The 14179-nt window shown below is 55.7% G+C and overlaps 2 protein-coding genes across 5 annotated transcripts in view; both read left to right on the top strand.

The window, feature by feature from the left end:
* Positions 1–7781, top strand: part of CPEB1 (cytoplasmic polyadenylation element binding protein 1) — a 63319-nt gene extending 55538 nt beyond the window's left edge. For all 4 annotated transcript variants that reach the window (XM_036306310.1, XM_036306309.1, XM_036306312.1 and 1 more), the window contains exons 9-12: positions 2911–3109; positions 4418–4512; positions 5003–5083; positions 6327–7781. In XM_036306310.1, the coding sequence (XP_036162203.1) occupies positions 2911–3109; positions 4418–4512; positions 5003–5083; positions 6327–6437 (486 nt within the window). In that variant the 3' untranslated portion in view covers positions 6438–7781. The remainder of the gene's footprint in view (positions 1–2910; positions 3110–4417; positions 4513–5002; positions 5084–6326) is intronic.
* Positions 7782–10158: 2377 nt separating this feature from the next.
* RPS17 (ribosomal protein S17) lies at positions 10159–13390 on the top strand. The gene is made up of 5 exons (XM_036306329.1): positions 10159–10381; positions 10644–10795; positions 11282–11387; positions 12110–12175; positions 13264–13390. Exons 1-5 carry the CDS (start codon positions 10379–10381, stop codon positions 13342–13344), a joined length of 408 nt encoding a protein of 135 aa, XP_036162222.1. The 5' UTR covers positions 10159–10378; the 3' UTR covers positions 13345–13390.
* Positions 13391–14179: the final 789 nt, after the last annotated feature.

The following is a 14179-nucleotide window of genomic DNA, read 5'->3' as shown; positions in this document are numbered from 1 at the left end:
AGTTCCTCCTGCCTCACAGCAAATACAGCAAAATACTCTCAATTCCATAAAAAAAAAAAAGCAACCTTTGGGTCCTCGTGGTATGTGTGTCTCCTGCCCATGGAGGTCACACTGGCTCCCAGCCACCTCTGACCCGGGGTGGGTAAGTCTGCAGCCCACACTCCCGGGATCCCTGCTTCCCTCCTGCCCTTTGCTAGCCCTGTGGTTCCCCTGCGGGTGCTCTCTCTCCTCACTCCCTCTCTATCGGCCGCGTGCCCTTCGCCTCTGGGGTTTCTAGCCCAGATTCCCGCCTGGACCTCAGTGCGTGTTCGGGCCCTTCTCAGACTCACTGCGTCGGTGTGGGGGGAGCTCAGGAAGCTCCCGTTCAGCCAAGCTGCCGCGTGGTTTTAGGAGTGGATGGTGTTTGAGAAACAGGTTTTGAAAACAGCACTGGTTCCTGAGCTCACAACGCCCTTTAGGTCACGAGGGCCCATCACGACCTCACATCTCGTAAAGGGGGCTGTTGAGCTTAGGAACCGGTGCTGCTGTTTTAGATTCTGGTTCCATTCAAGTCCCTGTTGTGACATTGGACTAGATGTGTAGTGTCTCTGAAACATGGTTTGCTCCTCTGTCAAATGGGGGATCGGAGTGCCTGTGTTCGTGAGGAGAGGCAGTTGCCAGGGTCCTGGGGAGGGGACGATGAACAGGTGGCACGGGGGGTCTTCAGGGCAGTGACACACCTCTGTGATCCCGTAAAGGTTCACACATGTCCTTACACTAGCACCACCCCCAAAATGAGGTCCCTCCCTGCGGAAAGGAGGCAGGTGCTATTTTCACCCTGCCCGTTACGGTGTCACACCCGTAACATACAACACCCATAACAGTGAACCCTGATGTGAGCTCTGGCTTGGGGTGACAGTGACGTGGCCACAGAGGTTCCCTGACCACCAAGTGCACCTGGGGTGCAGATGTTGATGCGGGGGCTGAGCTGAGGGGGACAGGCATTATGAGGGAACTCTGAACCTTAGCTTAGTTTTGCTGTGAACCTAAAACTGCTCTAGAAGTAAAATCTGTAGGGTAAGTGGGGAAATGTCTATTTTATTGAGGTGGTCGCCTCAGAATTAAAATAAGGCACGTGCCCTACCTGGTTTGGCTCAGTGGATAGAGTGTCGGCCTGCGGACTGAAGGATCCCAGGTTCGATTCTGGTCAGCACACACGCCCCGGTTGCCGGCTCCATCTCCAGTAGGGGGCGTGCAGGAGGCAGCCGATCCAAGAGTCTCATCATGGATGTTTCTATCTCTCCCTCTCCCTTCCTCTATGAAGTCAATAAAAAGATTAGATAGATAGATAGATATAGATATAGATATAGATATAGATATAGATATAGATATAGATATAGATATAGATATAGATATAGATATATTCTAAAAACAAGGCATGTCACGAAGCTGGCTCTTTGTTTTATAGCTGTTTCCTGGTGTCAGTTCACATTTTGTCTTAGTCACAGGGCGGGTCCATCCTCTGGCTGCCCCCAGTGACCCAGAGCTCCCCCTCCTTTCCGTTCTCTCTGCTGGGGCCCATGCAGTGACCCCTTGCTGCACCCTAGGACTGGTCAGCATGCTCCTCTGCCTGTCCTGCTTTCCCCGGCCCCTCAGCCCCCTCCGCCCCCTCCGTGCCCTGCCGACTCCGTCCTGTCCCTCTTCCCTCACTGCCCTGCAGTGACTGCCCTGCAGTGTCTGGTGTGCTGACCGTAGGCTGCCCTGTCGCTTGGCCTCTTCTACTTCCTTCAGGTCCCTTCCCACCACCGTATGGTCAGCATCTGACTCTCTTCTCTCTTCTTTCCGGATCAGACACGTTATTCACCTGTGGCTCTGCTCTTACCTTCAGACACCTCTCCGGGCTCTTGCCTGCTTGGCCCGCCTCCCCTGGGGCCTCTCTTTGGGAATGGCCTGTGGTCCTCAACGGTTCTGTTTAGTGTAACAAAAAGCTTGGAGAGCCTGGTGGCCCGTGGCATGTGGACCAAGATGGTGGCACCTCCCGTGGGAGTGGACAAAGTAGAGTGGGCTTTTGCATCTCCCAGTGAAATTGGCTCTGGGTGACTTCTGCCAGGCCCTCTCTTCCCAGGGTCCTCTAGGCCTGGACCCCGGCCAGGTTCCTCCTGTTGTCCCACACGCCCAGGCCCGGGCTCTGCCGGCGGGTCTTCTGGGCTTAGCTGCCCGTGCCCGTGCCCCGGAGGCCCTGCAGGTCTGCCTCTCCTTCCTCTGACCCTCCTTTGCGTCTGCCTTTTGCTGGTTTCCACCTCATCTCTTCCTGCTTTGAGACAGTCTTTTAGAACTTTACACATTAATCTTCCAGAACACTACAGTCTGCACTGCACTGTGGATCTCTGCCTGCTCTGCCAGGTTTTGTCTGAGGCAGAGACGTGGTCGGCTCCTGCCCTGGTGCTGGTCTGCTCTGTGAGCCTCCATGAGTGACCCTGCCCGCCTCTGTCGCCCCCACGGCACCGGCTTCCGGGCCAGTGACCACCGCCTACCAGTATCCTAAGCGCCCCAGCCTCTGCCCCCAGCTCCTGTCCTTAAGTTTCCCTGTGGAGCCTTTCTGCTCCTGGGACTCTGGCCTGTGCTCTCTGTACATCAGTGTCCACGGCCCTTTGTTGGAACCACACAGGTGACGGTTCGGTTCTGCTTTGCTTGCTCCCCAGGATGAGTGACTGCGTTTGGGCCACTTGCTGTCACCACTTGGACACATGGACTCAGTGAAAGTCAACTCTGGTTGGGCTGGGGGAGGCAGGCCTGTGTGCTGGGGGCAGCACCTCTCGCCCGCCGCCCGGGCCTCCCACCCGGCTCCAGCAAGGCCAGGAGCTGCGCCTCTCCCTGCCAGAGCCGGCCTGGCTCCCTGCCAGCATGACACACCTTTGCGTGCTTTTCCAGGTACAAGTGATCCCCTGGGTCTTGGCTGACAGCAACTTTGTGCGGAACCCATCTCAGAGACTGGACCCCAGCAGGACGGTGTTTGTGGGCGCCCTGCACGGGATGCTCAATGCCGAGGCCCTGGCGGCCATCCTGAACGACCTGTTTGGAGGAGTGGTGTACGCCGGGATTGACACAGATAAGCACAAGTATCCCATTGGTGAGCGTCCCACTTCTGTGTGGGGCCGCGTGCGGCCCTGGGAGGCAGCCCAAGAGCGTGAGACTTCCCCGTGGGAGCGAAAGGCAGGCCTGGCCCAGGGCTGCAGATGGCGCATCCCAGCAGCAGAGCTAAACCACCCTCTGCACCCACCCTCCCCCTCCTCCCGTGAAAGGGGGAACACACAGGCAGGGATCCAGGAGGTGAAAATGGGACAGGAACTCTGGTGGGAAGCTCAGAGCCAAACCGTCTGGGACACAACAGGTCATATAGTTCACGAAGAGGCCAGTACTTCCCTGAACTTGCCTGGCTTTCCTTTATTAAGTGTCCTGTGCAGGGGCAGAGCCCAGTCAGGCTGAGGGAGAACTGGGTGATCCCCAGCACAGGGCAGTCTGGGCCCAGCCGCTGGGTTCTGGTCAGCCCCTCTGAGCAGGGAGGCCACTTCCAGACACCGCACAGGAATCTCAGGAGCCGGTTGGAGGTGGAGCCTTGAGCTTAGTGATCGGGACGTGGCTGACCCACTCCCCTCACGTGGAGCCGTGTGCATTGGTGCTGCACCTCAGACAGAGCGGCCTTCCAAGGTGCGGGGGCGGACGGCCCTTGGCAGGACTAGTCTCTCCTGGCTCCCTGCCTGGTCTCCAGGACCTCGGACGAGTGTGTGGCTGCTGGGCCCACCTTCAGAGAGAGGCTCTAGCTGAATCTTGGCTTCCATTCTGAGCCCTGTAGTCTTCCCTCTGCCCCTGCCTGCACCAGAGGGCTCTTCCCTCCCCATGCCCATTAGCATGCCTTACCCTGTTCCTTTGGGGCTGGTGCCTATGTGGTCTGTAACCAGCCGTCTGAGTTGGTAGCCACCCACTGAATGTGGCTGCTGGGCCGCTGGAAATGTGGCTAGTGCCACAGGTTAAAATGATAAGGTTTTGTATATATTGGGTTAAATAAAGTATATTAAAGTAAATTCCACCACCACCAACCACCCCCCCGACACACACACACTTAGACGTGGCTACTAGAAAACTTAATACGAGTTGCTCACAATACATTTCTATTGGACGTCACTGGTCTAGACACAGGGTTTCCTGAGTGCTGACAAGTGTTGAAAAGTGACATGTGGGAGAATTTGGCTAGAATGTCATTCTTGGGCCATACAAAATTATCAACTTAAAAATTGGCCTGCTCTATTTCGTCAAGCACTATTAACTCACCCAGTGCCTTGGCAGGGCCAGACCAAATGCTTTCCCCGGCCCATACAGCCTGAGGGCTGGGCATCCCTACCCCTTAGAAGGTGAATTTGTTCTGCTGTTTCTACAACAGGGTCTGGGCGCGTGACCTTCAATAATCAACGCAGTTACCTGAAAGCCGTCAGCGCTGCTTTTGTGGAGATCAAAACCACCAAGTTCACCAAGAAGGTGAGAGGCTGATCTGTCCCTTCCTCTGGGCAGGTTACCACCAGGGCAGCTGAGGCGGAGCGGTCCCTGTGCTGGGTGTGCCCTGGGGACTCTGGGTTCAGGTCTGGGAGAGCCTGGTTGTGGTGACTCAGGAGAGGGGCCATGGCTGTTGAGCCTTCCCAGCCTGCGGGGCGCCTGCCCTGGCTGGGCATTGCCGGAGCCTGACTGCCTTCTCCTGATCTGTGTCCTCTGAACGCTTCCCTGGGTGAGACTGGGGGGTGCAGTGAGCTGGGGGCCAGGCAGGAATGTGTGTGGTCGCCCACACTGCAGAGGCTGCCAGCCTGGCCCTGCATGGTGAGCTCATCTGTCCCCTGGGGTCTCCACACTCTCCGCCCCTTTAACCCAGGAAGCGCCCTGCATTCACGCGGAGAGCCCCATCGTGTACCCTCCCTCCCAGCCACTGGCCGCCTGGCCTTAGAGCCACTTCCTTCTCCTGTCTCGCTTCATGCAGGTTCAGATCGACCCCTACCTAGAAGATTCTCTGTGTCATATCTGCAGTTCTCAGCCTGGCCCTTTCTTCTGTCGAGATCAGGTGAGTCCCCTGGGCCCTGGAGGTGCCTAGGAAGTCCCCCTTAATTGAAAATGGTTACGCCAGGTTCGTCACACAGAGTGTTGGGGTTCTCGGGTACCTTGTGGTTGAGCAGAGGAGGCGCTGGTGATCAGAAAGCTCTCGAGTTGAGTCTTGACACTCGGGCCTTCTCCTTTTACACGATGTGGGCAGACATGTGGGCTGCTGCTGATCATGGGTGGGTTCTGAGGGTGACAGGAACCTGGGTGGGCCTGGTCAGCAGGACCTGTGAGCCAGGCAGTGTTGTTCTAATTCTTAGGACTTCGAGGCTGCTGTTCCCCCACTCAGGGACCCCTGGAGTGTTTTTGATGTTTATACCTGGTTTGTACCCCCAGTTGTCAGACACAGGCAGAGAGCACAGCACGGCAGCTTCTTGTTGACTGTTTGTGGGTGGCTGTGCACACATCTGGGCGTGTTTTTCAGCAAAAATGCTTCTCACACTTGAATGTGTGTGCACATCACTTGAGGACCTTGTTTAAATGCAGATTGTGACTCAGCGGGTTTGGGGTGGGGCCCGAGACTCGTGTTTCTGCCAAGTGTCCAAGTGGTGCCCCTGCAGCTGGTCTGTGATGTGTGACGGGAGCTTGGGGCTTGGCGGTGCGTCCACTAGTGTTTGCAGTGCTCGCTCAGGCTGGGAGCCCCTGGTCGACAGTGGTTAAACCGATGCTCCCAGGTGAGGGTGTGCAGTACCTTGGATCTAAGGACGAGCATCTCTCTGATCAGCCTCATCACAGGTTTTGGGGGACCCTCCATTTTTAGGTAATTGCTCAGAGGTCAGTGGCTTGTCAGAGGTTACACAGCTCAGAGCAGGAGGTGGGACAGAGCCCCAGGGTCTGTCACCTTCCCTCACTTCGGCTGAAGAAGGAGGCATGTCCTTTACATTGGGACCTGGGGTCACTGTCTTCAGATGTCCTTGCAGGTTAGCAGCGAGGAGGTGAGAGAAGGGCGGGGCCTGAGGAGCCGCTGCAGCGGTGAGGGGTGAGGGAAGCTGTACACAGTGGGAGCCCTGAATGTTGGATGAAGTCAGGGCACCTGCAGGAACACAGCAGGTTTCCAGGGTCGATCAGGCCTGTGTGAGAGGTTCCAAGTTCCTGAGACCCTCTCTTCTAGCACCACGGAGGCCCCAGGAGGCCCCACTCGCTTGCGCACGGGGCCTGCGGCTGACACGGCTGACACCGGAGCGCCCTGTCTCCCTTTCTCTGCGCAGGTGTGCTTCAAGTACTTCTGCCGGAGCTGCTGGCACTGGCGGCACAGCACGGAGGGCCTGCGCCACCACAGCCCCCTGATGCGGAACCAGAAGAACCGAGATTCCAGCTAGAGGAGCCGGCCTTGCCTGGTGGCCTGCGGCGCCCGCAGCTGGCAGGTCAGGCAGCGGCCTGCCCCACCTGGGCACCTGGCGACCAGGGAGCCGGCTTCCCGAGGACAAGGGAAGATCGTAGTCACCTTTGCACTCGCTGAGTCTGTCTTTGTTTCTGCACTAATTAATGCACAATGAGTTTTGTCGGGTTTGTTTTCAGGGGCTGGGCCAGGGCAAGGACCCTCTGGCTCACCCTCCAAGCGACTCTGTAGTTTTCCCAGATTTTAGTTCCTCATTTTGCCGATGAAAAGCAAAAAAGAATTACGTGTCCAGAAGGTATTGACACGATGCCTACATCTAGGTTTATTTATTAAAAGCGCTTTTTTTACATTCCTTGCAATACTGATGGTGGTGATGCGCAGGTCTCGTTGGTTTCATTCTTGCAGTTGCCATACAGTGCCTTTCCATTTATTTAACCCCCACCTGAACGGCATAAACTGGGTGTTCAGCTGGTGTTTTTACTGTACACAACAAGGAGACTTTGCTCTTCATTTAAACCAAAATCATATTTCATATTTTATGCTCGAGGGTTTTTACCGGTTCCTTTTTACACTCCTTAAAATAGTTTTTAAGTCATTTGGAACAAGAGTTGTTCTTTTTTCTTTCCTGGCAGCTTTTAACATTATAGCAAATTTGTGTCTGGGGGACTGCTGGTCACTGTTTCTCACAGTTGCGAATGAAGAGGAAAAAAAAAATTGCAACCAAGAAAAAAAATGTTTTTGAATTGCAAACTGGACCGGGTAAAAGGTGTTTGAGCAGCTGCTGTACATAGGTTTAAACGGTTTACTGCACCTTCTTACGTTGCACTTATTTGGGGGGGAGGGTTGATAGAAGTTTTTAATCACAGTCACAGGACTTCTTTCTTTTGTAACTGAGCTAAAAAGGGCTGCTTTTTGGTGGGGGCAGAAGAAGGCTCACAGGAGCCCTTTCTCTCAGAGGGGACAAGTACCCTTCCTTGTTTCTTTGATTTGAGAAATGTATGGAGCAACCGTTGCAGTGGATGGAAATGCTACTGGGATTTGAAAACTTGACTTTTTCTTTCTTTAAAAAAAAAAAGAATCGACTTGCCCCTCTTTGGGAAGCTGTGTGCCAAAGAACCAGTGTCCTTCCCCCCCATCCCCTCCCCGCTGAGCTGACCTTGCATTGTTGCCTATCCCAGCTACTCTGTGGGTTTTGTGAAGCTGTGTGAAGTCTCTACCTCATTGTAGTATATGCAGGCAAGACTGCACTCTCCTACAGATGTGTGGAGTAAGCTGTGGTGTCGTTTTTTTTGGCACATAATAAACACGTTGCAGCAGACTCCTGCTCTTGTCTCTTGTCACTGTGTCTGAGGGGTGGGGGCTTGGGGGCAGTGGGGTAATAAGATTTCAGAGTTAAAAACTCACATTTCCACTCTGGCTGATTTGGCTCAGGATAGAGCGTCGGCCTGCGGTCTGAAGGGTCCCGGGTTCAATTCCGGTCAAGGGCACATGCCTGGGTTTCGGGCTTAATCCCCAGTGTGGGGTGTGCAGAAGGCAGCCAATCATTGATTCTCTCTCATCATTGATGTTTCTCTCTCTCTCTCCCTCTCCCTTCTGCTCTGAAAGGAATAAAGAACAAAACAAACAAACAAAAAACGCCTCACATTTCCTCTGATTTTCAGTGATGAGTTTCCAGCCCAGGTGGATGGTGGGACCTTGTGGGGGGCCTGCCCCTGTAAGTACTCTTGGTCACTTCCGTGGTCAAGTGCACCTTGGAGGTGGGTACCACTAGGCCAAGTGTGAAAAGCTGCTGGGGGCTCCTCCTCTCTCGGCCACAGACCCAGCTTGGAGGACGTGGGGGCACCGCTGCTTGGCAGCTTTCGTCTCACTTTTCCTGTGAGCCCTGAGCCTGTGTCTTCCTGTTGGAGGGCCCCATCACCTGCCCTCGTCCTCACAGGCTCCCGATTTGAGAGGGTCTGCTCAAATTCCGTCAGGTAGGCTGTGCTGGGCCCATCTGCCGGGCTGGTCCTTTGGAAGATAGCATTTTAGTTGGAGGTGCAGGAACCCTACACCCTCGGAAGAAGCATCCTGTGGCAGGTGCGGGAGCCCACACGTGGGGTCGGGAATCCCTCAGCCAAGCAGAGCCCTCACCTTCCACTTGAGGCCTGGATGGCAGCAGCTTGGTGTGAAGTTTGCTGGTAAAATAAGTTCCTGCAACTCTCAGAGCGAGTCTGCCTGTCCCTTGCCCATATATATATATATACACACATCGACTTCAGAGAGGAAGGGAGAGGGAGAGCGAGATAGAAACATCAGTGATGAGAGAGATCGCTGACGGGCTGCCTCCTGCACACCCTCCACTGGGGATCGAGCCTGGTGCAGGCATGTGCCCTGGGAATGGAACTGTGACCTCCTGGTTCATAGGTCAACGCTCAGCCACTGAGCCATGGGCCAGGCTTTCTTCTCCTACCCCCCTACTCCATAGAGCCTTCCATTCAGAGTGACTGGACTGACCGAGGTGATGGGTAGAGGAGTTGAGGAATGAGGCACAGCGCTGTGCCCCTTAACTCATTCAACCTGGCCAGCCCAGCCTTTCCTTGAGTCAGTTGGGGTGGAGGGTGGAGGTGGCCAGGTCTCCCTTTAACAGAGTTGGAGGGAGGGGGCAGGGTACTCCCTAGGCCAGTGGTTGGCAAACTCATTAGTCAACAGAGCCAAATATCAACAGTAAAATGATTGAAATTTCTTTTGAGAGCCACATTTTTTAAACTTAAACTATACAGGTAGGTACATTGTTATTAACTTAATCAGGGTGCTCCTAAGCTGGCCTTGGCTAAAAACGTCCTCATGCTGATTGAGGTACATTCGCTGAGTTCGACCCCTTCCAACTCTCCCATCCACACTCGTCTTACATACTTATTTCGTCTATCTCCTTTCGTTCATCCTCTCTGTATGTCCACCCCCCACTTCTTCTAACGCCACTTCTTCAAAATAGACTCGCCCAGGCCGAAAACCGACTTCTGCGTATGGGCCACGAAGTTTCAATCGCCCTGTACGTGTGCGCCCGCACGTGGTATTTTGTGGAAGAGCCACACTCGAGGGGTCAAAGAGCCGCATGTGGCTCGCGAGCCACTGTTTGCTGACCACGGCCCTAGGCGAATGAGGCCACCAGGGCGGCCTGAGCTGGTGGCTTAGAGGGCTGGGTCTGGGATGGGTATGGCAGAAACAGCCTGAAGAGGGCGGTAGGTGGAGAAGGTGCCTCAGTTGGCAGCATTGCAGGTGAGCTGGGCCCTGGGCTTACCTATCGGAGAGCTTGCTTTGTGCTGGGCACTGTGCGGGGCATGGGGAGGAGCTGAGCCAAAGGGCCCTTGCGCCATGGAGCTCGCCCCTGATTGAGAAGACTCACATGTCACTGTGACAAGGAGTAGGAAACATTAGCGCAGCTTTGAAAGGATAGCGACGCTATGTACGTTGGAGGGAAAGCCCCTCATATAAGGACGTTTGAGCAAAGGCTGGGGAAAATGAGATAAGCTGTCCCAGGTGGACCGGCCCCCACCAGGCTGGCCCGACAGATCACTGACCCCTGGACCAGGTGGGGGTCCTGGGCAGGGTGCCCTCCTTCCTTCCTCACCTTTCCAAGCCCCCGAATGGCTTCCCAAGGACTCCACCTCCCTCCCTCTGTCGCCCTGGCCTGGAGCACAGCAAATAGGCGACCCGGTCCCAGAACCTGGGGCTAGAGAAGCGGGACCGAGGCTGCGCGGGACTGGGAAACCGGAGACCCGCCCGCCGGCGGCTGCCGCCTGCGCCCCCGCCACCGGCCGCCAGGGGTCGCCCGGCCCCCCGCGCTGGCTCCGCGTCCAGGGAGAGCGGAAGCGGCTGTCTAGCCGGCGCCTTATAGGCCTCTCTTGTGCTTCCTGTTTCCTCTTTCAACAGGCACCCGCCACCATGGTAGGTTTTCTGGGCCGCAGCTGTTATCTCCCGCAATCGACCTCCATCCACGTCTTTCTGCGGCTTCTAACCCCGTCAGGCCGGGGCCTCCGCGGGCCGCGGGCTCCCGCGTCGGTTCCCGCGCCCCAGCTCCGCCCGCTGCCCCTGCCTTCCCTCCCGGGCGCGGCCCCAGCCCCGCGGCCCCCGGCGGCCGGCGCGCGACGCCGCGCTCCTCCCCGGAGCGGGTCGGGCTCGCGGTGACCCCGTCTCTCCCCCCCCGCAGGGCCGCGTTCGCACCAAGACCGTGAAGAAGGCGGCCCGGGTCATCATCGAGAAATACTACACGCGCCTGGGCAACGACTTCCACACCAACAAGCGCGTGTGCGAGGAGATCGCCATTATCCCCAGCAAGAAGCTCCGGAACAAGATCGCGGGGTGAGGGGAGCCGCCGGGGCCTGGCGGGAGGTGGGGCGCGGGGCCTGGGTCTGTCCCGGGTCTGCCGTCCCCGGCTCGGGGGTGGGGGTGGGGGGCCGCCGTGTCCTGGGGATTTCGCCCCCCGTCACCCCGGAGGCGGGCGCGCGTTTGCAGGGAGCCCGGGTGGGACTGGGCCGTGTTGGTGTCATACCTGGGGCGGTGACACCTGGCCGCGGCCAGGCCTCCGGGAGACTGAATCTTAATTGCAGTCCATTGGGAGGAGAGGAAACGAAGGCTGGGGAGGGGTCCTGGGAGTCTTGATGCGCTGGCAGAACTTGATAGAGGGTGGCAGGCAGGCAGGCGCTGTGTGTCGCTGTCGGAGTCGGGGCTCCTAGGACGGGGGGTCCTCTCCCTTCTCACGGAGGAAGAAGCCCTAAAAGTGCTGCGGGAATGCCCGGATGCAGCGTGCAGGGGCGTTCTCAGTGTTGGGGGGCGCTTGTGCTGCAGCTATGTCACGCACCTGATGAAGCGGATCCAGAGGGGCCCCGTGCGAGGCATCTCCATCAAGCTGCAGGAGGAGGAGAGGGAGAGGAGGGACAACTACGTGCCCGAGGTAAGCTCGCCGCGCCTCTCTCTGGGCCTCGGGCTCCTGCTGAAACGGGAAAGCAGGTGCCTGGCTTCTCAAGGGACCTCAGCTGAGCTGGAGAAGAAGGTTCCTTATCCATAAACCCTCACCCAGCTGCAGGCGCCCGCAACCTGCCTGCCTGGGTGTGAATCTCTGTTCTGCCCTGTTGGGGCCATTTTTTGGGGGGTACATTTTTAAATTTATTTCAGAGAGGAAGAGAGAGGGTGAGAGAGAAGCGTCAGTGATGAGAGAGAACCATTGATCGGCTGCCTCCTGCACGTCCCCTACTGGGGCTCCAGCCGCAACCCAGGCATGTGCCCCTGATCCGACTCGAACCCGGGACCCTTCAGTCCGCAGGCCGACGCTCTACCCACTGAACCAAACCGGCCAGGGCTGTAGGGGCCATTTAAGTCCATCCTGGTTTTCACCTGAGAGCCCTTCGTCATGTTTGCTTGCCTTAGCACAGTATTCCCGAAACATGAACATAGTCTTAAGGTTTCCAGAATGCCGGTAAGAGAATAGCGAAGGGCGCATACAAGGTGAACCCAGAAGTGGTCTTTGGGGCCTGTGATCCTTAAGCCAACTGCTCTCTTAGTGGGATCCTGTCTCCTTTGCAAGTGCGCCTCTTTTTTGTTTAGGAATGTTGGGGAAAGGGCGGGGAAGGTGAGAGAACTCACTGATGGTATTTGGTGGGGTCCTGTTCCTTCTAGGTCTCGGCCCTGGATCAGGAGATCATTGAAGTTGATCCTGACACTAAGGAAATGCTGAAGCTCTTGGTAAGCATGTGCTGAGTTCCTGAAGTGGGGCTTCCCAGTAGCATCCTCTGTCTGTATAACACCAGGTGTTTGTTCTCAGTGTTTTCCAGGCATTACTTTCTTTCGACCTCAGTTCTGTGGCTGGCTCCTCACATTTGCCCCCATGGTTCCATCCAGCTGGTTCTTTTTCATTATGTGGGCTTTCCCTTGGGGGTTTTATTTCTTCCTTTTAAAAAAAAAATTATCTTTATTGTTGAAAGTATTACATATGTCCCCTTTTGTCCCCCCATTGGACTCCCCACCCCCGACTTCCTTCTTTCTTTGTCTGTGTGCTGACCACTTGAGTGAGCTGTGGTCTCCTTTCCAGATGCTTAATACAGGCACTACTTAGAGAGCTTAGCTGTCTTCAGTACAGGTTGATGTGTGTCTCTTCTGTGGCTTATCTTAGGCCTTTTTACATAGTTGTTGATTGCCTAGGGCCTGCCATTTGTGAGGCAGCCTGCCTCAGGCTGGTCCTGGACAGGAGGTGGCTCTGTGTATGCCTAGAGAAATGATTCGAAAAGGGAGAGAGACATACCTCCACTCCTACCCCAGGACATTTGGTAATGTCTGGACACACTTTTTCTTTTTTAATAAAGTTTTATTGAGTGAAGAAGGAGAGAGCGATAGAAACATCAATGATGAGAGAGAGTCATTGATCGGCTGCCTCCTGCACGCCCCACATGGGGTCTCCCACCACTGGGGATCCAGCCCACAACCTGGGCATGTGCCCTGACCTCCTGGTTCATAGGTCAACACTCAAGCACTGAGCCACGTCGGCTGGGCTGGACACGTTTTTTCCTTGTCACAGCTAGGGAATCCGTGCAGACACTGGTGGATAGAGGGCAGCGGTGCTGCTAAGCATCCGACAGAGCACAGGACAGCTTCCTAGCTGCTGCCTGTTGGAGTGCAGGGTCCTTTAAGTCATCATTCTGGGGTGGGGGGGAGAACGCCCTTCGTTGGGTTTCTTTGAAGTCCCACTGCAAGCGGGTGGAGGCCAAGAAGCAAGGCTCCCTGGTGGTCCTGGAGCCATGACCACAGATCTCACTGAACCCGTTTTGTTGTTCCAGGACTTCGGCAGTCTGTCCAACTTGCAGGTCACTCAGCCCACAGTTGGGATGAATTTCAAAACACCGCGTGGAGCCGTTTGAATCTTTTGCTATGCTGTAATATTATCAATAAACCATGGACACCTTGCCCGTGTCGTCTGTGGGGTTGGGTGCTGGTTGGAGCGAAGGGCAGGAGTTCCTTATCAAGGAAGGGAGAGCCTGCTGGCAGCGTCCTGGGTAGGTGGCTCTGACCTTGGATCCGCTGAGGCTGTGGGTCCTACTGTGTGCATGGGGAGGGGCGAGCACTGGGCTGGGCGTCCCTCTTGAGTCGTGGGGAGAAGGAGCTGTTCAGTTGTGTGTTCTGCACACTTGTCTGTTTTTACTGCTGATGCTGGTCTGGGTGTGTTTATGCCGTGCATGTGTGTGGGTCTCTGCACAGAAGTGGCAGAGCTCAGGTCTGGCTGTCCACGGATCCCTGTACACCTGCTTCTGTGAGACGGGTGTAGCAGACATTCTAAAAGTCTCTTGTAATTTCAAACGGGGGAAAGCTGCAAGAACAGTGCAAAGGAGCTTCAAAATGTTCTACCTAGATCTTTCAGTTATATTTTGCCCCAATTGCTTTATATTCTCTGTATATGTACTTTTTTCTGATTCTTAGTGTTCAGGAGAATGTATATATGCATAGACAGGTGCCCCTTTTTTTTTGATTTCAGAGACAGAGAGAGAAACATCAATAATGAGAAAGACATTGATTGGCGGCCTCCTGCACACCCCCCACTGGGGACCAAGCCCGCAACCTGGGCATGTGCCCTTACCCAGAATCAAACTAGGGACCCTTCAGTCCATGAGCCGACGCTCTATCCACTGAGCCAAATCAGCTAGGGCTGGTCGGCAAACCGCGGCTCGCGAGCCACATGCGGCTATTTGGCCCCACAAA

This window comes from Myotis myotis, unplaced genomic scaffold (genome assembly GCF_014108235.1).
Source record: "Myotis myotis isolate mMyoMyo1 unplaced genomic scaffold, mMyoMyo1.p scaffold_m19_p_40, whole genome shotgun sequence".
Lineage (NCBI taxonomy): Eukaryota > Metazoa > Chordata > Mammalia > Chiroptera > Vespertilionidae > Myotis > Myotis myotis.
The sequence above is the reverse complement of the archived record's forward strand: the minus strand, read 5'-3'. Positions and strand labels throughout refer to the sequence as shown.